At 37.7% G+C, this 26592-nt stretch overlaps 1 protein-coding gene across 4 annotated transcripts in view; it reads right to left on the minus strand.

The window, feature by feature from the left end:
* Positions 1 to 18799: 18799 nt before the first annotated feature.
* Positions 18800 to 26592, minus strand: part of LOC148945346 (lysophosphatidylcholine acyltransferase-like) — an 83795-nt gene continuing 76002 nt past the window's right edge. For all 4 annotated transcript variants that reach the window (XM_089098615.1, XM_089098611.1, XM_089098612.1 and 1 more), the window contains exon 12: positions 18800 to 19109. In XM_089098615.1, the coding sequence (XP_088954741.1) occupies positions 19024 to 19109 (86 nt within the window). In that variant the 3' untranslated portion in view covers positions 18800 to 19023. The remainder of the gene's footprint in view (positions 19110 to 26592) is intronic.

The following is a 26592-nucleotide window of genomic DNA, read 5'->3' on the forward strand; positions in this document are numbered from 1 at the left end:
CATAAGAAATAATATGAAGGATTCGGAGAATCCTTAAATTACAACCCTTGCCCTGAGGGCTGTTGGGGAGTTGTCATCCTCAAAGACCTAACTTCCAGACCTTAAAACTACGTTTAATAAACTGGCTGTCTCAAAATTTTGATTTGATGTGTTTGGGAAAAAGGTGGGCGTTAGAGGGGGGTTAGTTGCCCTCCAATCACTTTCGACTATTAAAAAGGGCACTAGCCCTTTGAATTTCCAATCGAATGAGCCTTTTTGAAGTTTCTAAGACACCCCCTTCTATAAAAAACTTATATGACCCCAGGGAATAACTTAAAACCCTTGCCTTGAGGGCTGTGGGGGAGTGTCCTCCTAAAAAAAATAATTTCTATCTGAAAATCAACTACGTTGAACAAAATGGCCATCTCAAAGTTTTGATTGGATGTGTTTGGGGTAATGATGGGCGTGAGGGGGGGGGGCATGTTGCCCTCCAATCACTTTCGACTATTAAAAACGGCACTAGCCCTTTGAATTTCCAATCGAATGAGCCTTTTTTGAAGTTTCTACGACAACCCCTTCTACAAAAACCTTATATGCCCCCAGGGCATAACTTAAAACCCTTGCCCTAAGGGTTTTGGGTGAGTGTCCTCCTCAAAAACATATTTTCGATGTGAAAATCAACTACGCTGAACAAAATGGCTATCACAAAATTTTGATTGGATGTGTTTGGGGGAATGATGGGCGTGGGGGGGGGGGCTAGTTGCCTTCCAATCCCTTTCGACTATTAAAAAGGGCACTAGCCCTTTGAATTTCCAATCAAATGAGCCTTTTTTGAAATTTCTACAACAACGCCTACTACAAAAACCTTAAATACCCACAGGGCATAACTTGAAACCCTTGCCCTGAAGGCTATGGGGGAGTGTTCTCCTCAAAAACATATTTTCCATCTGAAAATCAACTATGCTCAACAAAATGGCTATCTCAAAATTTTGATTAGATGTGTTTGGGGAATGATGGGCGTGGGGGGGGGGGGGCTAGTTGCCCTCCAATCACTTTCGACCATAAAAAAGGGCACCATCCCTTTAATTTCCAATCGAATGAGCCTTTTTTGAAGTTTCTACGACAACGCCTTCTATAAAAAACCTTATATACCCCCAGGTCATAACTTAAAACCCTTGCCCTGAGGGTTGTGGTGGAGTATCCTCCTCAAAAACATATTTTCTATCTGGAAATCAACTACGCTGAACAAAATGGCTATCTCAAAATTTTGATAATTTCAAATCGAATGAGCCTGTTTTGAAGTTTGTACGACAACACCTTATATAATAACCTTATATGACACCCGGGGCATAACTTATAATCCTTGCCCTGAGGGCTGTGGGGGAGTGTCTTCCTCAAAAATATGTTTTCTTTCTGGAAATCAACTACGCTGAACAAAATGGTTATCTGACAATTTTGATTGAACGTGTGTGGGGAAATGATGGGCGTGGGGGGGGGGCTAGTTGCCCTCCAATCATTTTCGACTACTGAAAAGGGCACTAGAACTCTCGATTTCCAATCGAATGATTCCCCTTTGAAGTTTCTACGACGACCCCTTCCATATGAAGTGCCTCTGGGGGAAAAAATAATAATAATAAAACATTGGAGCCGTATGGCCTTTACTATAGGCTACGCTACAGCGTTGCCTCTGATCTTGCGCTTTACGTTAAAGTTTTTTTTATATGGAATTTTAAAACAAAGTTTATTGTTCTAATTAAACATTTCAGAAGTTAAAGAATGGAATCGTTCTTAAAGATTTAGGAAAAAAGTCAAAACTTTAGCGTAAAGAGCAAGGTCTGGTGGAAGGGGAAACTCCTTTCATATAAGTAATAATTTCTGTTCGTTTTAAGTTTTGCTGTTTCTCCTTACTCCAGTTGAAAAAACTTGTACTTTAAAATTTAATTTCAGATCGTTTTAAAATAATAATATCGGGAAATCCGGCTCTCTTTCCATGAAAAATTCCGGTACTTGTGTATATACGCCCCTCACTTAAATTTCCAATGTGTAAATCTCGAGAACTAACAGGTTTCTTCATTAGTTTCTCAGTTACTTTAGAAACGTATTTGGGCTATATATTTCCACATTAGGGGGGGGGGGTAAAGTAAAGCGGGTCTGCATGCAAAATGTATTAGGTACAATTATTCTGCATATTATGAAGTAAGAGCTGTTTTCTGACTTCGAATTTCAGCTTTCATTGTTGTCTTTGTTACCCAACTGACAATTATCAGATACTTCGAATTTGAAATTAAGCTCTGTTTTTGCACGGATTCCAGAAAATATTCAATCAGAGCAGGTGATTGCTTTGTTAAGCGGTCTGCAAATTCTCCTATAGTAAGCCATCTAGTGGTGACATGCTTTACGAGCTCATGTAACGGGGCCTTAACTTTTAGCTTAGACTGGCTAAAATCACCACAACGAGCAGACCATCTGCTGAAGAAATGGTAAACAGTAATTATCGAATCAGAACATTCCTCTCCGAGTTCCCGTAGTCCTTTTTGGAATGCATTATGCGCTGCGTTGATGTTACTGGTACCAATATTAAAAAAACCTTTTGAATACCACTTTTCCTTTTCCAAGTCCACAATTGACCAAACTTTCTGGTCAAAAGCTGGACCATCGGTCGCAAGCATCAATAGTCTCTCAAATGGAAGTCCCTCAAATTCTATACACTGAGCAAGCTTCTTTCTCAGATCCTCACGAGTAGCAAGTCCCAAATAAGATGTTTCAAGATGCCGAGTAATAATATGTGTTCAAACATCAACAACAAGAAGAACAATAGGGAATTCTTTTCGCATGATACTGGAATTCCATATTTGAATGAATATTTCGGCTGTATGTCCAAGGCTCGTCCTCAGCAAAACATAAATATATCAAAGAAAAATCATTATAAATAAAATGAAAATTTTAGTTTAAATTTTGGAAGGAGCGAAAACTCGAAGGAGCAAAAACTAAAATAGAATTCCCTATTGTTGTTGATCTTTATGCTGGAAAGGTAGTGTGGTCTTCGTCGCTATTTATAACTAGTTTTTGCTCCTTCGACCAGTACCGGACTCTTATTTGGAGCTCTTTCACCCCAGCATTGTTTGTAGCTTCATCAAATTCCAGTACAAAGTCAGTCATCTTTATGTCTTCAACTACAATTTCCCTAAAATAAGGATAAATTGCATCTGTCAACGAGTAGGTAATTTTTTGGCATTTAACAAGAAGCTTTCCGGGACAGCACCCGGAAACATAGTTCAAAAGACATCGACAACATCACACGAAGAAGCTCTAAAAGAACTGCCTATGATCTTCGAGACCCATATCATTTGTCTTTGAAGCCGCATCTCTCTCGCAAAACATCTCAAGCTTCTTTTCTGGCACTGCATTTTCAACTTGTGACTTTTTTTCGGTTGAAGTTGATCCAGTGAGTCTGAGTTGACGTGGGTTTAGCACACTAGACGCCTTCATCTTGTGTTCTGTTTTGGCGGCATGTTGAAGAAGAGCTTGAAACACTTTTGGCAGCTGAATGTCTTTTTGCATATTTTGCAGTAAAATGAACTGTCACCATCACCACTGTTGGCACACCACTCTTGGACTATACTTCCAGTCCCGTCTTCCCTACCAAACCAGTTTTCCGAAAATTTCGTCTTAGCCATCGCTCAAAGTGACTTGAAAAAAGAACAGGTGTTAGAATGGATTTCGAAAGCTTTGTCGCCAACGTATATTTATGCAAACAAGTATAAGCTCGTAAAGCCAATGAAAGACCCTTATTCTTTCTTACATTATGACGTCCCTTAACTTTAAGCTCATTATTTCTATCCTCTATGGGAATCAGACAAACTCAAAAAGAGAAACAAATACCGGAAACATAACTTAAGAATCTGGGCCAAATGCCCATCTTCTAAGCAGCCAATTTGGATCGATGCTCAGTGAACGGAGGTCTATGAGCAGCTATGGGAGGATTATTTAGGAAGAGTGAACTTACATTTTTAGGAAATTGAATGTCCAACCTTCTGTTAGTTCACGAAATTGCTGAAAAATATGAAGCTCAAAACATGAACAAAAAAGTGACTTTAGCGACAATTCAATGAAAAAGTGACAAAAAGTCAATGGATCCCCCATAATCAAAGTCTAGGAGAGCTTTACTTCCCCATTTGATCCCACAGCCTTTTCTATGCTTATAATAGGCAGCGCGATAGCGCTGCCTAAGTAAAGAACTATGTTGGCACATGTGTTATTTTGTTTTCCATACCCGGGCACTTCGTATCGAAGGAGTTGTCGTAGAAACATCGAAAAGAGCTCATTCGATTGGATATTGGAGTGGCTAGTGCCCTTTTTAATAGTCGAAAGTGATTGGAGGGCAACTAGCCCCCCCCCCACTCCCGTAATTCCCCCAAACACATCCAATTAAAATTTTGAGAAAGCCATTTTGTTCAGCGTAGTTGATTTCCAGATAGAAAATATGTTTTTGAGGAGTACACTCCCCCACAACCCTCGGAGCAAGGGTTTTAAGTTATGCCTTAAGGGCATATAAGAACAATGTTGGCACAATGTATCATTTATTTTTTTTGTTTTCCTTTAGAGCAGGGCACTTGATATGGAAAGAGTCGTCGTAGAAACTTCAAAAGGGGTTCATTCGATTGGAAATCGGGAGTTCTAGTGCCCTTTTTAATAGTCGAAAGTGATTGGAGGGCAACTAGCCCCCCCCCCCCAACGCATCCAATAAAAATTTTGTGATAGCCACTTTGTTCAGCGTAGTTGATGTCCAGAAATAAAATATGTTTTTGAGGAGGACAGTCCCCCCCAACCCTTAGGGCAAGGGTTTTAAGTTATGCCCTGGGGGCATATAAGGTTTTTATAGAAGGCGTTGTTGTAGAAACTTCAAAAAAGGCTAATTCGATTTGAAATTCAAAGGGCTAATTGCCTTTATAATATTCGAAAGTGATTAGAGAGCAACTAGCCCCCCCCCACGCCCGTTATTTCCTTAAGCACATTCAATCAGAATTTTGAGGTGTCCTTTTTTTTTAGCGTAGTTGATTTCCAGATAAAAAATATGTTTTTGAAGAGGACACTCCCCCACAGCCCTCAGGGCAAGGGTTTTAAGTTCTGTCCTGGGGGCATATAAGGTTTTTATAGAAGGCGTTGTCGTAAAAACTTCAAAAAAAGCCCACTCGATTGGAAATTCAAAGGGCTAGTGCCCTTCTTAATAGTCGAAAGTGATTTGAGGGCAACTAGCCCCCTCCCCCCTCCACGCCCATCATTTCCCCAAACACCTCCACTCAAATTTTTGATATAGCCATTTTTTTCAGCGCAGTTGATTTCCAGATAGAAAATATATTTTTGAGGAGGATACTCCCCCATAACCCTCAGGGCAAGGGTTATAAGTTATGCCCTGGGGGCATATAAGGTTTTTATTGAAATCTTTGTCGTAAAAACTTGAAAAAGGGCTCATTCGATTTGAAATCCAAAGGGCTAGTACCCTTTTAATAGTTAAAAGCGATTGGAGGGCAAATAACCCCCCTTTCACGCCCAACGTTTCCCCTAACACATCCGATCAAAATTTTTAGATAGCCATTTTATTCAAAGTAGTTGAAAGTATTGGAAATTAGGTCTTTAAGGATGACGACTCCTCCCCCCACAGCCATCAGGGCAAGTTTTGTAAGTTATGCCCTGGGGGCATATAAAGTTTTTATTGAAAGCGTTGTCGTAGAAACTTCAAAAGGGCTCATTCAATTGGAAATTGAAAGGGATAGTGCCTTTTTTTTAATACTTGAAAGTGATTGGATAGCGACTAACGCTCCTCTCACGCCCCCCATTTTCCCAAAAATATGCAATCAAAATTTTGAGATATCTATTTTGTTCAACGTAGTTGAAAGATCTGGAAATTAGGTCTTTTAAGATGATAGCCCTCTCAGAGCCCTCAGTGCGAGGGTTGTAAGTTAAGCCCTGGGGGCATATACAGTTTTTATTGAAAGCGTTGTCGTAGAAACTTAAAAAGGGCTCATTCAATTGGAAATTGAAAGGGCTAGTGCCTTTTTTAATAGTTGAAAGTGATTGGATAGCGACTAACGCCCCTCTCACGCCCATCATTTTCCAAAACACATCCAATCAAAATTTTGAGATATCGGTTCTGTTCAACGTAGTTGAACGTTCTGGAAATTAGTTCTTTTAGGATGGTAACCCCCTCAGAGTCCTCAGTGCAAGGGTTGTAAGTTATGCCCTGGGGGCATGTAAGGTTTATAGAGAAAGTTGTTGTATAATTCATAGGCAGCGCGATAGCGCTGCCTAAGTAAAGAACGGGGACACTCGAGAACGAGACAAGAAACGGGGACTAAGTAAAGAGGAGGCCATTCCCCCAAAACCCTGAGGGCAAGAGTTTTAAGTTATGCCCTGGGGGCATATAAGAAAGATGTTGGCACAATGTATAATTTTTTTTTCCTTTAGAGCAGGGCACTTCGTATCGAAGAAGTTGTCGTAGAAAGGTCTCATTCAATTAGAAACTGGAGTGGCCTGTGCCCTTTTTAATAGTCGGAAGTCATTAGAAGGCGACTAACACCCCTTCCACGCCCACCATTTCCCGAAACACATCTAATTAAAATTTTGAGATAGCCATTTTGTTCAGCGTAGTTGATTTACAGATAGATATTATATTTTCGAGGAGGACAGTCCCCCACAGCCCTTAGGGCAAGGGTTGTAAGTTATGCCCTGGGGGCATATAAGGTTTTTTATAAAAGGCGTTGTCGTAGAAACTTCAAAAAAAGGCTCATTCGATTGAAAATTCAAAGGCTAGTGCCCTTTTTAATTGTCGACAGTGATTAGAGGGCAACTAACCCGCCTCTCACGTCCACCTTTTCCCCAAACACATCTAATTAAAACTTTGAGATAGCCATTTTATTCAACGTAGTTTTAAGTTCTGGAAATTAGGTCTTAGAGGATGACAAACCCCCCACAGCCCTCAGGGCAAGGGTTGTAAATTATTCTCAGGGGTATATGAGGTTTTTATATAACGCGTTGTCGTAGAAACTTCAAAAAGGGCTCATTCGATTGGAAATTGAAATGGCTAGTGCCCTTTTTAATAGTAGAAAGTGATTGGAAAGCAACTAAAACCCCTTCCACGCCCACCCTTTCCCCAAACATATCCAATAAAGATTTTGACATTGTCATTTTGTCCCGAAATCTTTGTCGTAGAAACTTGAAAAAGGGCTCATTCGATTTGAAATTCAAAGAGCTAGTACCCTTTTTAATAGTCAAAAGCAATTTGAGGTCTTTAATTAGGTCTTTAAGGATGACCTTAAATGCCCTGGGGGCATATAAGGTTGATATAGAAAGTTGTTGTATAAATCATAGGCAGCGCGATCGCGCTGCCTAAGTAAAGAAAGGGGACACTCGAGAACGAGACAAGAAACGGGGACTAAGTAAAGAGGAGGCCACTCCCCCACAACCCTCAGGGCAAGAGTTTTAAGTTATGCCCTGGGGGAATATAAGAACGATGTTGGCACAATGTATTTTTTATTAATTTTTTCCTTTAGAGCAGGGCATTTGGTATCGAAGAAGTTGTTGTAGAAAGGGCTCATTCAATTAGAGTGACTTGTGCCCTTTTTAATAGTCGAAAGTGATTGGAAGACGAATAACACCCCTTCCTCGCCCATCATTTCCTGAAACACATCCAATCAAAATTTTGAGATGGCCATTTTGTTCAGCGTAGTTGATTTCCACATAGAAATTATGTTTTTGAGGTAGCTTGAGGTAAAGATTTTGAGATAGCCATTTTGTTCCGAGCAGTTCAAAGTTCAGGAAATTATACCCTTGAGCAGGACACTTCTCCCACAGTCTTCAGGGCAAGGGTTATAAGTTATGCCTTGGGGCATATAAGGCTTTTATTGAAATCTTTGTCGTAAAAACTTGAAAAAGGGCTCATTCGATTGGAAATTCAAAGGGCTGGTGCCCTTTTTAATAGTCGAGGTGATTTGAGGGGAACTAACCCCCTCTCACGCCCATCTTTTCCCCAAACACATCCAATCAATATTTTAGATGGATCTTTTATTCAACATTGTTAGAAGTTTCGAATATTATATATTTCAGGATAACAACCCCTCCCCCCCACTGCCCTTATGGCCCGGGTTGTAAAATATATCTTGGAGGCGAAGAAGGTTTATATTGATAGTATTGTCGTAAGAACTTCAAAAGGATTCATTCAATCGGTAATTCAAAGGGCTAGTGCCTTTTTTAATAGTAGAAAGTGATTGGAGAGCGACTAACGCCCCTCTCACGCTCACCATTTTCCCAAACACATCCAATCAAAATTTGATTTATACATCCAAGTATAAATCATAGGCAGCGCGATCGCGCTGCCTATGTAAAGAACGGGGACACTCGAGAACGAGACAAGAAACGGGGACTAAGTAAAGAGGAGGACACTCCCCCACAACCCAGACAACCACAACCCCACAACCCACAAGTTATGCCCTGGGGGCACATAAGAACGATGTTGGCACAATGTATTATTTATTAATTTTTTCCTTTAGAGCAGGGCACTTCGTATCAAAGAAGTTGTCGCAGAAACGGCTCATTCATTTGGAAGTTCGAATGGCTTTTGCCCTTTTTAATAGTCAAGAGGGATTACAAGACAACTTAGACCAATTCCTAGCCCACCATTTTCCAAAACCTATTAAACAAAAATTTAGAGACCACACCTCTGTTCAGTGTCGTTGATTATCCGACAGAACTGATGTCTTTGAGAAGGACACTCCCCCAAAATCCTCAGGGCAAGGTCTGAAAGTTGTTCTTTGGGGGCATATAAGGTTTTTTTTATAGAAGGCTTTGTCGTAGAAACTTCAAAAAAGGCTCATTCGATTGGAAATTCAAAGTGATAGTGCTAGGGAAATTAAAAGCCTTTCCAATAGTCGAAAGTGATTAGAGGGCAACTAACCCGCCTCTCATGTCCACCTTTTCCCCAAACACATCTAATCAAAACTTTGAGATAGCCATTTTATTCAACGTAGTTTTAAGTTCTGGAAATTAGATCTTTGAGGATGACAACGCCCCCACAGCCCTCAGGGCAAGGGTTGTAAATTATGCCCAGGGGGCATATAAGGTTTTTATATAACGCGTTGTCGTAGAAACTTCAAAAAGGGCTCATTCAATTGGAAATTGAAATGGCTAGTGCCCTTTTAATAGTTCAAAGTGATTGGAAAGCAGCTAACACCCCTTCCACGCCCACCATTTCCCCAAACACATCTAATAAAGATTTTGAGATAGCCAGAACAAAATTTGCACTTTAGTGAAAAAAATACAAATGAATGTGCATTGTCAGTTTAATATACATATACTGATATTTAGTAATCAAAATGTTAATATTATTTGATTTATTAAAGTTATAAAAGTAAAACATTTAAATTTTTTCTGTAAAGTGCAAATTTTTTTCTGGCCTTGGGAAGGCATAGGGGTTTTGCGTCCAAATTATGTTAATATCTGCTCTTTTGGAGTTTGACCCGGTCATTTATTATAATATCTGATCGTTGTGGGCTTCATTTATTTATCGATACTGATTTCTGGTAGATCCCCACTTGGTAGATTATTTGATTTTATTTTTGCTCATTTTTTGTTTAATGGAGTTCTTTACTTTTCTTTGAAAAACTTATTTTGTGGAAAAAGTTTTTCTAATTACTTAAGACAAAGTCCATCAAAATGATCCATAATAATGTTCTTGTCCATAGCGTTTCGGTCCAAGTTGCCGGATAAGCATTTGTTGGTCTTTCACACATTACATCCGGGGAAGTTAGTGTTGCGCTAATAAGTCAGACAAGTCATGCTTGACCGCACTACTAGTCAAACTTTCATTGAAGCCTGGCTGCTAAAATATATCCTATGCTCAAAGGCTGTTAACTTTAAAAAATCTAATGAATAAAGGAGTCAGCCTACGCTAATTCTGCTGACTTTACTCTCATCTATTCCGTTTCTATTTTAATTCTAAATTTCTTTCCCCAACCCAAAGGTTTGTGTCAGCAAAACCTACTCTGTCAAAGATTGTTGGAACGTCATATGCCTGGGGCAAAATATAGTCCAACTTTTGGATAAAATCAAAATTACACACGACTACCGGATCTATTATGTGTCCCGTTCATAATTTGTCAGGTTGAACCTCGCTCAACTAGCAAATTTGTTAAATTTGTTCTTCAAAAGCTAGGGGGGCGAAAAAAAATCTAAGGGAAAATGACCTCTATCCGTCTCAAGCGACGTCACAGACTAAACAAAAAAAAAAATGCGACAAAATTAGGAAAAGAAAAGCTGTCTACAGTTGCATTACTTAAAATAGCAATTATTTGAATGTTTGACATTTTTCTGTGCATTTTATTCAAGTTATGTTTGTTTCTGATCTTCTGTCCTTATAAACGACATTATTTATCGATTTCTATTATTTTTTCGGTGGTAAAAGATTGCTTATGCCCATAGGCCGCTATCCCTACCTAATTGAAAGTTTGCTGTGTTCGGAAGGGTTTCCAGTAAATCTTTAATTCTATATCCCGAGTTAACTCGTGGCTACCGAAAGAGCCAAGAGCTAGGAGAAAAGCTACTCCAATTTGAAGTTAGAACGCTCTGATCTTTTCAAATTTTTCATAGCTTGCGGCAGGGGGAGTATTTGATGAACTTGCAACTCCTTAAAAACAAATTCATGTGGACAAGCCCGATCCACATGCCAAGGCTAGGCTTCTGGAATGGTTAAGATTTAGTCGATACTATTCTAAATTCAGACGGGAGCGCTATGCATACTTTCAGATTTGCATGGTTAGATTCACAGGCGACAAAAAAGCCCCTTCCGTATTGCAAAAAAAGAAAAGATTAGAGACAAGAGAAATGAATGAAAGGAGTGTTAATATACCAATTTTGCTCCAGGTGTCAGGTTGCCTTGGAAGTACCTACTATAATTACTATTAATACTATATCAATTAAACTTATTGTCTTTAATGTTATATTAAACTTATTTATTGTCTTTAATATCCAGGCACAAAACCCTACGTCTCATCAAGGCCGTTTTCAAGGGGGAAGGGGGGGGGTAGGAGGTTTGACCCCCCCCCCCGAATTTTTGTTGGATTCGTAAAAACGCAACTAAAATGCGTATAAACAAATATTTTGATGCGTTTTTCATTTTTTGCAACCCCCCTCCCCCTCCGGACACAAATCCTGGATACGGCATTGCTTCTAATACAACCCAGGAGATTTTGAAATACGTAGACACTCAAGATAAATTTTTTGTTTGACTTCAAAAGTTTTTATAAACCTTTTTCTGATAGTAATAACAAAACAAAGACGTTCGCTAGAGTGGAAAGTAAAGAATTAAGACGACTATAACAGGTCTGAAAATTTAATTAGGATTTAAAAAAAGCTGTAAATAAATAGAAACACACCAACTCAAGGAATAGGACATATACAGTTCCAGTCAGTAGCGGTTTCAAGCCTCATAATCTGGGGAGGGGGCAAGATACCTTAATAAAAATGTAAACATATATAAAATAAAAGGAATCTAATGTGGAATGTCAGAATTCTGGGAGGGGGACAGCTCCCCCCCGCCCAGACCTAGAACCGCTACTGGTTTCAGTGAACTACAGATGCAGAAAAAAAAGAAAACATAGAACCACTGGGTCTTTATATAGAAAACTCGAGCTGTTCAAGGGCCAAATAAGCCAAGTCTAAGAAATAAATAACGCTGAAATTTAAAAAAAAAGGACGAATTACAGTTTTTAATTTGAATGTATAGTTCTTCAGGAGAAAAAATATTCAGGATTTTTTGGCGTTATATTGTGGTATGGTCTTGCTAACATTATAACAAAAACAATAATTTCAGTAGCAAAAGTGCTCGCTCAGCTTTTGACATTAATCTTTATTTGCAAACGATACTCTCACAAACACTAAAAGTGTAGAGTCGACGAAATGTTTAGGCGCTAAAATCCTACGAACTTTGAAATGTGAACTTCCCAATTTTGTATCCCAGTGTAAAAAAGCTAGAAAAATTAAAGGCACTACTACTACTACTAGCGACTCACTGCAGCACCAAGCTACCTGAGGCCAACACAGCTAGGCACGCTCCTCCTCCATCTCAACATATTCAAAGTCTCCTTCTTCATAACCCCCCAAGAAATTCCCATTTCCCTTCTTTACTTACGACATCCTCCAAATCTTTACTTACGACATCCTCCCACCCTCTTTGGGGACGACCAGCTAATTCGGCACTGCAGCTAAAAATCCTAAATCCTGAACAGAGATCTTCATTTTTTACTCATTGATAGATATATACCTTGAAAATAGATCTTAACAAATTAAACATTAAGTGCTACTTAATATAATATTTAATAGAATAATAATTTATACATATTGAATATAGATTTAAATATACCTTAAATATATCTAATCAAACCGGTAAACTAAAAGAAAGGATTTCTAGTCCTACTCAGGTCCCCAGCACTTTGAATCTTATAGCACCATCTTGTACACCCATTAAGATAGTCTACGAGATTCTTTAGGCTACTCTACACAATAGTTTATGATACTTAACAGCCCATTATAATGGTCTACGAGACTTTATTTATTACTTTATCTATGTAGGTAACGATACACTGTCTGGAAGCACTTCCAAAAACAACCCAAAAATTTTATGTCTCTCAGGGATATTCCCATCTATTGGGAAACCCTGACTCTAAGAAATAGGCTATGGTAGATGGTTTATTCAATTCCATTGACAGCAGTTCCGGAGAGGTGGGTTTAATCACAAGCATAAAATTGAGATTCCGTGCACATCCAAGTCCAGAATTTAAGACCTTCTGATACGGCCATTGAAGTAACTAAGAGTAACACGTAAGGATAGGGGAGGAGGCGGGTATCTGAATGAACCGATCAATCTTTTGTGTCCTGGGGATGTTTACGCCACTTGTAGAGGACCTCTGACTTCGAGGAACAAGTGATTGAAGGGGTTTCATCCAACACTATTCACAGCGGTTCCAAACTATGGGGTTTAATCAGAAGCATATAAATGTGATTTCTCGTACATTTAAGTTCAGGATTTAAGACCTTTGGATACGACCATAAGTGGAAGTAAGAACAGAGATAGAGATTTTCAGCAGCACAATTATAGTCGAACAATAACAAAATTTACAGGAAAAAAAGGTGAAATAAAAAAATTTGAGTAAGTTCTAGAAGTAATATAAAAATGCAACCCCTAAGGATGTTTATGTATTTTGATGTAGATAAGAATGAAGCATACTTTGTATTTTACAAGCTTTTTGAAGAAAACCGTCCAATCAAAATGTATAGGTATTTGAAACTAAAAGCGGATTTAAACGTTTTAAATCTACCTAGTTACGCCTATGCGTACACACAGCAAAGCATAAACTGAGGCGTAATATGAAAATAAAATACTGAGATCTATGGAAGCAAGTTACAGTATAAGTAAGTTACAGTGGCGGATCTAGGGGAGCACGCGCCACCCTAACATAGTCTAAAGTAGTGTAATTTACTTAATTAACGGAAAATTGCGTTAATTAAACTTGCTCCTAAAGCAAGTTTATCGCATCAACTTATTTTGCCCCCCCTCCCTAAAAAAATCCTGGATCCACCCCCGGTAAGTTAGTAATTAAACAAATCTAGTACGAAAGTAGATTAGTAAATTTAAAAAAAAATATTTGAGTTAAACATTTGTTTGGTAGTTACTTCTAAAATTAGAATTCAAATATCCATTAAGGATGCGGTACATTGTTTGAAAATGCAACTCTTAACAAAGCAACATTAGCCACAATTTAGTCATTCTCATATAGCTAAGAGTTTTCAATTGTAAACGCTTTTATGAGGTACTAACATTTTAATGTGGTATAAACGTTTTCATAGGCTTTTGTTTCCGCACTTTTAGATCTCATAGAAACAATCATTTTGACTAATATGCGAATCCTCTTAAAATGCCAAAAAAAAGTTCCGTGAAAAGGAGTGAACATATTTTTATATAACATAAACCATTTGATTCATGGGTTTATGCGATAGAACACAGGGTACTCGTACAATAAATCATATTTATCTCCTAGTTATATAGTAGCATTTGGCAACTTTATTAAAATCTTACTCAGTCTTTCTTTTGTTAATCCTGTGTATTAGATTAATTAACTTCGACTAGCAATTTGGATTTAGAGATTTTATTTACTTGCATGTTTTGACATTCGTTTGAAAATTATACGGATATTCTTTTTTTATATACGATTCAAAATCACCCAAATGCACTATTACTATAATTATTATAGTTGTTAAGCTTACCTATGTGAGTCAACCAATTCTTGTATTTCTAAAATTCATGAATACTAAATACCAAAACAATAAGCATGTAGCCTGACATTTTTTTCCGAAACCAAGTTCTCCTTTATGCTCCCATGAGTAGTATAGTAATTATTAGCCATAGGGTACATCTAAAGAGATGTATTTACTCCAAACAAAGGTAGAAGGGAGGATTTGTTAATGGGGCAAAGATACGTCTAAGTACTTCTAGCTCAGATTCACAAACTCAGGCTCATTATTTTTATACATATCCTTAAGAACAATTCTCCTCACCAACACCTGGTTTTCTAAACCCTTATCGTCCCTCCCCGCTGGAAAAAAAAAATACTCGCTGTTGAGGAGGTGGGGAGGAGAATTTCAGATCAAGGTCCAATGCTTTAGGACTTTACTATGAGAAGTAAATACTAGATAGAAGATCTCGACAACGGATACTTTTCCAGATAGCCTGTATGACACTTTTCCAGGTTACCTGTATTATCTTTAAAAGGCACAAAAGCATCTTTGGCTCTTTTTTTCACTTCATATTTTCTGCGTTTTTAAAACATTGAGAAAGTCTACTTGTTTTTAAAACAAAAGAATTGGGGGGAATGTTTCAAATCTGTTATTTGTCAATGCGAATGAAAGGTAGTCGAAAAATTGACCAGCAATAGTATACTAAATAAAAATAGTAAAATACACCCACCGAAGAGCTCAGGCAGTAGAAGCTGAACAAGGATGAAAAGCTCGGCTACAAACAGTTGCGTATGACTTACCAGATTAAAAAATAAAACTGGTGCCTCTCCTCAAAAAACTCAGTCAAAAACTTAGGTTTTTGACTGCAAGCTGGAGGAAAATATTTCCTTTCCAGTTCAACATTTACATGAAGTGTAGTGACAATTGAAATGTGTGATATCAGAGTCTCACAAAAACAGCAGAACGAGGGCGACGGATCCAAATTACCGATCTTAGCAAAACTGTTTCTGCCACGAATAAAAGGATTTATTATTTATCTTTTTTTGCTACATAAGAATTATGGAAGTCAGAACGAGTATTCATTAGTTAAAATAATGCACATATATATATTTTTTCTTAATACTTTCAAGATAATATAACAAAACCAAATGTAAAAATAAATAAATGTATTCCACCAAAGAACGAAGGTTCAGTTTAAAAAAAAAACAAAAAAAACGAAAATTACTGTCTTCTCCACTTCAATTAAAATAGTTAACCAATTAATTCAATTAATTGAATTAATTAATTAATTCAATTATAGTTAATTCAATTAAAATAGTTAAGGTAAATATAATATAACCTAGTAAGGTAAATCTTGAAGTTCAAACAAAACAAGCTGGTCCTACTAAGTGGCGATAGAAAACCATCAAGGACAAAATTCACATTTCCAATTACTGTGATCCTAAGCTAGAAGGCTAGAAGTTGTAGGCTTGTTGTATTTTAAATCTTGACAGATTGAGAAGGGAACACGTAGAGGTTTCTCTGACATCACCAATGAACACAGCAAACTGAACAATTTTATACGGTATATCTAATTATAAACTAAGGAGAATATAAAAAACGTCCTGTGATTTTCAACGGTCGAAGAACACTAACCTGGCCTAAATAGGCAACAACGACTTACGAAAGAAATACAAAGGGCGTGTATATATATATTTTTTTTTTTTTTTGTCCATCGTGAATTTGAAGCTGCCTCAAAAGTTTAAAAAGCACAAACAAATCGATTATTTTAGCAAGGCAAAAGGGGATCGACAACAAAAGTAAGTGCAAATTTCTTTGTTTAGATCTGCATAGTTTTTGGTTGAAGGGAGGAAGGGGGGGGGGGGGGTCCTTGAACCAACACTACAGGAGAATAAACTTTGATTCCTGCTGTTCCTCTGTATGCAGTAGTAATAGGACTGTTGTTATTTTTACCAATCGTATGTTTTGCTAAATACTGTTTTATGCCAATCACATAAATTCAAGCATCAGTCAGCTTTTCAAGAATTTAAAACAGAAAACGGTAGAAGTTCCAAAAAGAGGTAGATCCAATCCAGCATTTAATTTCTTTCTTTTTACGACTATTCCACTCTTCAAGGTCGAAGAGGCGTACCTCAGCAAACCTTAATTTTTGGCAATCAGTATTTTAATTAAACGATAAAGTATCCGATTGTTAATGCATACTTTCAGATAATTTTATGAATGATATGATTTTCCTTTGCACAGAAATAAGGTCAATAGACTCAACAAAATTTCAAAGAGAGATTGATCTAAAGAAGCAAAAAACGGCAAAAACAAAAGAAACGATATAAGCTTAGTCCTTTTAAAACCAAAAAGTCTTGGAATAAAAAAAAATTAAGACTTATCTCCAAAAAAAGAACCAAAAATAACTTGGAGAAGGTTTACAAGTTTCACATTTGTTCGTCCTAAGAAGCCAGCAGACGTATATTTCATCATAAATCTTTCTAAAAGGATCTACAGCCTTTCGACTAGAGACACAAAAATCAAACAAGAAGAAGCAAGTAACCTAACATATGCACACTATTTGTTCCCAAACTTAGTGAAGTTCAAAAACTTAGTGAAAGTATTTCAGAGTAGTAAAGATCAACTAAGGACTTAGAGGAATACCCTGTTATACAAGGGCAATCAATACTATAAAAGACTTCGATACTTTCCATTCCGTCTAAGGCTAATCTTAAAATATAAGTAATATCCGTGTCGATATTCACTGAAGCCCAAAAGAGCCCTCCTCAGAGCAATTAGGGCAGGCAATGGCATAGAGAGAGCAAGTTCTCTCCTCACTCTTAATAGAAGTTTGTATTCTTATTAGAAAGTGGCGTTCTATCCATAAAAATTCGCCGATTAACGACACAAAACATCGATTGAAAATAGCACTTGTCAAGAAATGACTACCAACATGCTATTTCCCTCAAACACTGAATTTTAATAGTTTCCCCACAAAGATCCACTTTTAAGTTCTAAAAAATGAACGACAATAAACATTTGGATTGGCAACTAGGCACAGAAATGTTCGTGAAATCCATAAATTATAAGATGAGTAAAAAGACAAATTCCAATGACAATTCTGGAAAGGAGCGGCAAAAAACATAGCAAAATAATTGTTTTCTTACTAAATATTGCACAACATATAGGAGGAAAATTTAGATTGTTCCGAGAAAGCTGACATTTATAGCGGCATGTGCCCAGGGTTTTAGGATCTATTTTATTTATCTTTCAATTTGACTTATCCACACAACACCAAAGTTATGTTCCATAGAACGACTAGCGGCATATCTGGTTCCCCACAAGACTAAATGCCCATAGGAGAGGAGAAGGGAGGTGACATGTTAACACTTCTGTAGCATCGAACAAATAGTCATTTTAGATCATTTTTAAGATACACATTGTTATCAAGGATAGAGAAAAAATGTTAGAAGAAAAATTGAAGTGTTCAGCTGGCGTCCACAGAACGTGTAAATCTTCCACTAAGCGCCTCTCCCTTTCTTTGGTCATATGTAGCATCTTATTGCCAAAGATTGTCCTTGTTGGCCAACCGTCTAGGGCCAAACGAAAAACAGGTCGTCTCCGAACGGGGCGGGAGGATGTAGTAAGGAAATATTTAAAGGAAATGGGAACTTCTTGGGAAGGTGTAAAGAACCAACAGAGAGAAAAATCTCAATGAAAAAACAGCAAACGAGACTGCGGCCAGTGGGGAGAAAAGACGAAAAATGTAAAACAACGCGGATATTTCGCCTGTATCAAAACAAGGAGTCTTCAGCATGAGAAAAAGACAAGAAGAACAAGATAAAAAACCAATAAAACCAACACTAAAAAGCAATATATAATTGGCGCAAACTAATCCACGCAGGGAAAAGATTAGTTGCCGCCGATTATATATATATATATATATATATATATATATATATTTTTTTGTGGTGGTTTTATTTTCTCGAGCTGAAGACGCCTTGTTTTTAATACAGGCGAAATATCCGCGTTGTTTTACATTTTTCGTCTTTTCTCTCCACTGGCCGCAGTCTCGTTTGTTGTTTTTTTATTGAGATTTTTCTTTCTGTTGGTTTTTTGTCAGGGCTGGCCAGTTCGGCTTAAGATCTTTCAAGGGTGTAAAGAGGGATGCTTTGAATAAATTGGGACAGAGGAGCAACGTGCGTAGCTGTGTTGACCTATGGCAGCTTGATGCTGCAGCGAGTTAGTAGTAGTAGTATAAATAACCTAAAAAAATTTTTTACCTCGCAGCTAGGGAAACATTTGCGCGTCAGCGGATCGAGGGAACTTCGCTTTTGTTAAATGGAAAATACCTAAATTTCAAGTGTGGGCCCAGATACTTTCACTAAGTGCGAAAACTTCAAATCCATTTAAAGCCAACATTAAGAACATAATACTCGTACAGAACATGTCAAAGTTTTTCACAAAAAAAGGCATATGACTACTACAGATTAGCTTTGTTAGAAGAAAATCGTGGGGGTGCCACAAATTGTGTATTGTGCCACAATTACATACATTTATAACTGAAAAGGCAATTTATAGAGCGAAAACACATATGGGAGTCCAGAAGCACATTTTGGTTCGATGACCATAAATTCAGGAACCATAATACTTCGGAATACTGATAATAGTAAAGGTCCAACTTATAGAGGAAGATTTTCCAGGAATACTGAATATTTCCGAATAAATGAGATTCCTAAAGAAATGGGTCACAAGCGGATAGACACTTTATGAATATCTCTAGCTGGCAGGTGCATATGATTGCCTAAATATTTCAAAAAATTTGGCATACTCAGGTTTCTCGTTGACTGTCGACGCAAAATCGCCTAAAAAAGAAGTTTATTATCAACAAAATAGAATAAGTCTCAGCCAGGAGTTTTTCTACACTTATTCAACATGTAAAAAAGTGAGGGCAAAATGGAGATGCCGGGGATGAGGGCAAAAAGGAAAGGAGATGAGGACAAAATGAAAGTAGGTAAAATCAGCAAGATTTTTTTGCAATGTTTCTTACCTGAGTAAAACAAAATTCTTGAGTCGCCACTTAGTATACCAACCCCTCCTTCTCAACTGGCTAAACTTTAGGTTATCACGACTTCAAGCTAGTTTATCCCTGCTGGAAGCTAATGTCCCTTTCGCTATACTTTCCAGCACCCCCCATAGTGTCAACGACTGAGATTTTTATCATTACACACAAAAGGTCTCTCAAAAGTTAGTTAGCTCGGGAAAAAAAAGAACGCAATCGGCACGGGTCTCGAATGCATTATTATATAAAATTCAACAGCTAAACACATGCCTGGCCAGATGTACATATTTTGACAGCTACTTTTCATGCATACAGTTTGAGGCTGGGCTATAAATGAATTACGAGCAAGCATCTCGTTCTAGAGCAAAGAACTCTGTCTTGGATTGCAAATTCAACCACTCTGGAGGATTTGGTCGTTACCATTTTTATCGTCTCTATTTGTAATCGGTGTTCAGATACATTGGTAATCTAGACAAGTAACTCAAAACAGAGTTAGCATATTACACTTTACATTACTTACACTTATGCAACTGAACTATGAAACACATAGAAGGATTCTGGAAATGTTCATCCACGAATTGATACAGTTTTTCAAAACGGCCTTCACATCACCGAAAATTACACGGCTTTTACGTTCTATTGAACTTCTTTCCTCTTAGTTAAACATTTATTCTTAAATTTTCAACTTTCCATGCATTTGCAAAGAAAAAGGAAAAAACAGTCATATGCCCTAAGGCGGAAGATTAAATGACCTCAAGAGCTGATCCGTTATACCCTGCCGCCTGATAAGCTCAGTGAAACTGCCGTTGAAGGATTTGCCCCTACATCATAAACCAACATATTTGTTGGTTCTCTAACAACGATATGGTCTATTACAAAGAATACAGCTTATTGCATTATTTCAACATTTGAATATCCGTACCAAAAAATACGCGTGCAATTTTTTCTATTTGGTCTAGTGATTTTTAAGCACCCTGTATTATTCTGAATGAAAAAAGACCTACCAGTACATTTAATCATTCATATATCAGTTTGACAGTAACATGACCTACTGAACTATTTTCGACTAACTTCATAGGACTAAGAGTAATTCAAGTTAAAAAAAAAGAAAGAAAAAACTAAAAAAGGCAGAAGTCAGGACGGTATAATTGAAATCCACGCGATTCAAAACCCGTAGACTAACTTGTTTTTCGTCTTTGGCATCGCTGAGCTATGTATGCAGAAACAATGAATGTCATGGTCAAGGCAAACTAGAACGTAAGAAGGTTCGACCTAAATTCCGGCAACTCTGCGCATTCATAAACAAAAGAAGATTTACGAATCATTACTTTTTTGTCAGACTTGAAGGGACCCACTAGCTCAATTTACACACACACAAAAAAAAAAAAAAACAAAAAAAAAAAAAAAAAAAAAACAATAGCACAAACATAACTCGGGTGACACCTAGGGGGAAAGGGGTTGCCACCAACATGAGGCTAAACACAGCATGACAAGTTTAAAGAGGGAAACTAGTAAGTTTTTTTTTTAGAATATTCCTCCCTCTGCCTCAGGAAAACACTTGTAAAATAATATGTTTTAAGGAGTAAATTTACAAACTTTTGGTGCATTTTCCAGAATTTTTCACAGAGAAAGATATCCCCATATTTTTTCACAAAGAAATTTCCTCAATTTGCACAAATAAGTCCATTTCAGGTAATTATTCAGATTTTTTTTATAATTTTAGCATGTATATCATAAAATTCTGATCATACTACTCTAATTATAGCATTCCGAGGAACGAATGCCGTCAAATATATGGAATGAACAATGCTACATAAATATGATTTTCATAGAAAGATTAACGTAACCAAAAAACTAGTCAGCTCTTTGACCACCATCTACTCGTTAGACCTCCATACGCCCCCCTGCAAATGCACTGGGTATGGGGGGAGGAAATACTCGACACTGCACAATATTTAACGCTCCAGATGTCAGCACCCTTAGATACAATCTTTGGGCAAGCCTGTTTAGCTGTTTATAATACATTATTGTTATATTTAGTGATATTACAGAAAATTCAGTTCTTGACCGAACTGCCATCCTTCGTCAGGTGAAAGCAAGCGTGTGTTTTTTTGTGTTTTTTTTTGCAAATAATTCTAACTACTCAAATATTCTCCACGCCGCAAAAATCTTAATACCATTGGCGTATACAGTAAACAAGATTAGAGGGGGGGGAAGGGGGTAAAACGATCTTCCCGGGAAATGTTTAAGTCCAAATATTCAGGTTTTCGCAGAGTCTATCATTAACATTGTGTAATAATTACAATAATAGTAATATCGCATTTCAAAGTTTTTAAGCCATAATTTTTACACGCAAAACACGATATAATGCTAAACTTGTATTAAAGTTTACCAATATTATTGTGATCTTCCAGGAAGATCTTCCTCAGATTAAGCCAGGTAAAAAATATTCTTGGCAAAGGATTGATACTCCAAAGATATGAAAAGAAAATAGCAATTCAAATGACACATGATAAATACTTTTTTTTGAAGGTCATGAACGCACTAATTCGATTAAAATGTGCAGAAAAGCAGAAGTGGTAATCTGAATAGAGTGTTACGAGGACATCCGATAAAGAAACATTATAGGCCAGCTAGTTATGTATCCATCGTTATGCCATTCTGGAATAGACCTTGGGCAAGATACAAGTTCAAGCAATACCGTTAATTGCGCAACACATTCTAAGCCAAAATACAGATCTTGCTATTTCAAACAAGTTGCACAAGAATGAACAACAGTTTTCAGGCAACGCCATAATCCACCGCTTATTACAAAAAAATAAAAATAAAACAGTACTTCCTGCTTCCTAGAGAAAAACCTTGATAAGCGTTCTTGCTGAAACTGGTATAACATGCTTGGTTTGAATGAATACTGTATCTGCTAATAGCCTAAACCACATACAGAGGTAATTATCTCTCTTCTTTTCTGATGGGGGAATAAGCCTATTGAAGGATTCCTCCAGACAGATAGCCTTTTTATGGCACGGGGGGGGGGGGGCAAGAGCGACGGAATTTCCAAAGTGCTTCATACCAAGCTTTTTTTGCCACAACTGTCTTTCGGCTATTCTTTGAGATGGATCAAGGCATATTAAATCCAACTTGGCTTCCTTTTCACGGATTTCTGAACCTTCAAGCACCCACGAGTACAGGGGACGGGGCTCTTTATATTCCAGACAATCGTTTTTGCCTATTACCTTAGTTTTTTTTTTATGGAGTTTTTGTTGTTTCTTTAATAGCAATGTCCATCAAGAGTCATCATACTGAATCTAACTACACACTCTAAGCGGGGGGGGGGCGTCATAAAGTTGACTATCTTCTTTAATGATGACCTGATAAAAGGCTAGTAACAAATAAAGGCGGTTGACATAGTCTTTAAGACTATGGTCTGTAATAGTCTTTAAGAATTTATGTTGTTTTTTAGGAAGGAGAAAAAAATATACACAATATAAAACATAAAAATGTAAACGTCGTAACAGACTCCCCCCCCCCCTCCCAAAAAAAACATCAGTCAAAATGAACGACCCAAAAAAACTTGGGCCTAAAAACGCAGTTTGGGACTTCAAAATCCTCCTCCCGAAAGACAACCTCTTGTGTCTCATTCTAAAACTTTGGGTTTGTGCACCAATGGGTTCAAATTTATTGTGTTAAATTTTACCTTGATCAAACAGTTCGTGGTAGCGAACCATAAGTAAGGAGCGGCTACATAGTAACCGAAACTCTAAGAAACAGAGCTTTGATAACAATATGCACATCAAATGTACGAATTTTTATGCTGGTTCCAAAAATATAGTTTCCTTTAAGTTTAATGCTACCCATCAACAATTGCGAGCTTGAGAAAATTGCCCAATTTTCGGAAATTGGGGGAAACATCCCCTAGAAATCTTGCAGTTTTAATGAAAATCACCCTATCAAATTCAGCATATTAGAGAACCTTACTGTAGAAGTTTCAAGCTCCTATATAAAAAATCTGGAATTTTGTATTTTTTTGCAAGAAGAAAGATCACGGATACGTGTTAATTTGTTTGTTTTATTTCTATTTTTTCCCAGGGCTGATTGTATCGAACCAATGATTCTAAGAGATCGGGAGAGTCCTCATTTGACCGGAAATCAAAAGCTCTAGTGCCCTTTTAAGTGACCAAAAAGATTGGAGGGCAACTAGCCCCCTCCCACAACCCCTTTTCCCCAAAAGCCGCCCCACCAAAATTTTGAGATAGCCATTTTGTTCATTACAGAGGAAAGGTCTAATAGCTATGCCTTAGAGGAAAACATGACCCACCCCCCAGCCCTGGGGAAAGGGCTGTAAGTTACGAAATGTGTCCTTTGTTTACGTGTAATATTTATTTACTACTGGGAATTACATGGATTTTGTGTTGTTTTTTTTTGGGGGGGGGAGAGAAATTTTCTGCTTTTGGGGATTTCCCACGGTGTGAATTATCCATAGGGAAGGAGAATTCTGGGGGTGAACTTCCCAGGGAAAATTTTACACTGGGGGATTTTCCAGAATTCGTATAAGAAATTTTTTTTTATATCTTACTTTGTCTTTGCTGACTCAATTTTACATGTGGAGATGTTCCGGGGTAATTTCAACAGGGTTGGAATTGTCTGTAGGATTTTTCTGTGTGGGGGTGGGGGAATTCTCCATGGAAAAATTCCGCGGGAGAAACTCTCCATGGGGGATTTTCAGCGGGAGCAACTTTCCACTTGGAGTGGGAGATTTCCAGGACAAATTTTCCACGGAGGGGGGGGGGGGATTTCGGCATGATTTGAAAAACAATCAGAAATTAGTGTTTTTCAAATGAAACTATGCTAAGGATAATTTTTCAGACGGAATCGTTGGCAAAAATTTTCTGCGGGAAATTTTCAGCGAAGATGGAACTGTCCGTGGGGGGGGGGGGGTATTTTAAGCGAGTAATTTAAGTAAGAGGAACTTCAATTTTAGGATTTTTCCGCGGGGGAAGGAATTTTCTATGGACGGGAGCCGGATTTCGCGGCATTATTTGAAAAATTAATCTCAAATTAAATAAAAACACAGTTTTTCAGTTGAAAGTTTTTTCAACTGAAATAAGTAGTAACATTAAAACTTGAAACTAACAGAAATTATTCTGTATGCGAGGGGAGTTGCCCCCTCCTCGATATCTCACTCTTTACGCTGAAGTTTGATTTTTTGTCCTAATCCTATAAGAACGACTCCTGAAACACAAGGGCCGTTTAATTAGAATAAGAAGCTTTTTTAAAAGTTCTAAAAAACCTTAGCTTAACGAGCGAGGTAGTGAGGAGAGGGTAAACCCCCTTATATACGAAATAATTTCTGTTCGTTTTAATGTTGCTCCTCACTTTCAGTTGAGACCTTCCCAGATATAAGCTATTGGCCCAAACATTATCAAAACCAGCGGCGTAATTTGCTATAGGACAAATGGGGGCGGGCAACTGCCCCCATCAGCTGAAGTTTAGCGTCTTCGAAAATCTTGTCAAAACTAAGATAGGCTTATATAATTCAAGCAACCACAGAAATAGAGCAGTCGTCTTTAGTATGCTTTACCTTTATGGTGCTATATGGATCAATTTTCATTTTCACTGTCATTTTCACTTGATTTAGGAAAATCGGCTCCAACTTTTCCCCTCCCCACGGATTTTGACGAAATTAAGCCAGTGGTTCAAGCCCTTGTACTTATGTTTTCATGCCTATATCAACATCATGTACATCACACAAATCGGAAAATATATGTTCCCAGCTTTCGTCTTCCAATTTCAAAAGTTATGTACTATGTACTCTGATATGTCAATCCTAAATTTTACGGTAAAAGTAGGACGATTCTTAACTATCAGATTTGCGCACAGGACACATTTCCGGTGCTGCGATCGTGCGTATTTTTGATTTTATCCACAAGCTTGACCAAAATGTGACTCAACCATCAAGAAAGATGACATACATCAGCTAAAACTTTTCTTCAGCCATCCTCAGAAATAACATACCTATTTTCATTCCTCCCACTAACTAAGGGCGTAATGTGCTACGGGGCAGGGGGCACCTTTATGGAGGTACTATATGACCCATTGTTTGTTTTTTACCATCATTTTCACTTGACTTGGGAAAATGGGCTCCAACTTTACCCCCCCCCCCCAGGATTTTGACAAAATTACGATACTGTAACTAACCCCAAAACTGTAATTAACTAACACCCTTGCTTGCCTCTCAATGGGCAGTATTAATAAAAACCGGCTACTCCGCAAAGCAATATTTAGAGGATCTGTACTTGGCAAAGAAGAAAAAACGGTAATTCAAGGAAGAAAAATTTGGACAATAAATAGAATCTAGTTTCCAAAATATGTATATATAACCACAAACTGGGCTTCTCTTTTAACTGGCGGTCTTTAAGCACAAGAAATCATCTAAAAGAAAGGTTGGGTTAGATTCAACGTGTCTTGAACCCCTCCCCTGGGCTTATATACAAAACAAGTGACGAATTGTGACGTGCTTGTGATGCTTAATATCTAGCAAAACATAATAGGAAAAAACTCAAACCCAGTCATATGGCGATTCTGTCCTTGGATAGTCTTTTGGATTTGATGTTCTTTCCTTTTGCTTCGCTTTTAAGAGTGGACATAATATTCAATTTGAAATATTATATCCCCAAGAGTAAGATAGAGATAATATCAGACTCCTGTACAGGGTTCCGCTTGGTGTGAAGGTGACAATCCATATATAACTCATTTTTGACAAATTGGGTTTTGATTTTGGACAACCTTAAAAGTAACATTCATACAAGCCGTCTTAACAGCAATAGCAAAGTAGCGGTTGCGAATACTCAATACAAAGGCAAGTTGGCTTATAGTCACACCGTCTAGTAAAATTATTGGGAATAGCCACTGTAAAGGCAGATTGCTCGAAAATTCATCCCATTTCCATTGCCCTAATTTTTTCTAATTGGACATTGTCCTATTTTTTTTTCGGACTTGTCGGTCATGTGTCAATACTAAAACACGATAGCCCGCCCGAGACTCTGAGCGGGCGAGCCTATTAGGCTTAGGTCAGTTGTTTGCTTGTGAATCCAGTCAGATTCAGTCCCCCGTTTAGCATACGAGTCCAGTGGACATTGTCCGTCAAGAGTCAACCCAGAAATCTCAATCATCCCAGTTGCAATTCCAGTAGGATTTCCTAGTAGGCAAATCTCATATAATGAAAACAATCTCAGTCGCCCCAATTGTCTTCAAAGTCCTATGGACTTGGTCAGTTATAAATCTTTGAA

This window comes from Artemia sp. Qi Xiang Cuo, chromosome 13 (assembly GCF_049724085.1).
Source record: "Artemia sp. Qi Xiang Cuo chromosome 13, ASM4972408v1, whole genome shotgun sequence".
In the NCBI taxonomy this organism is placed as follows: Eukaryota; Metazoa; Arthropoda; class Branchiopoda; order Anostraca; family Artemiidae; genus Artemia; species Artemia sp. Qi Xiang Cuo.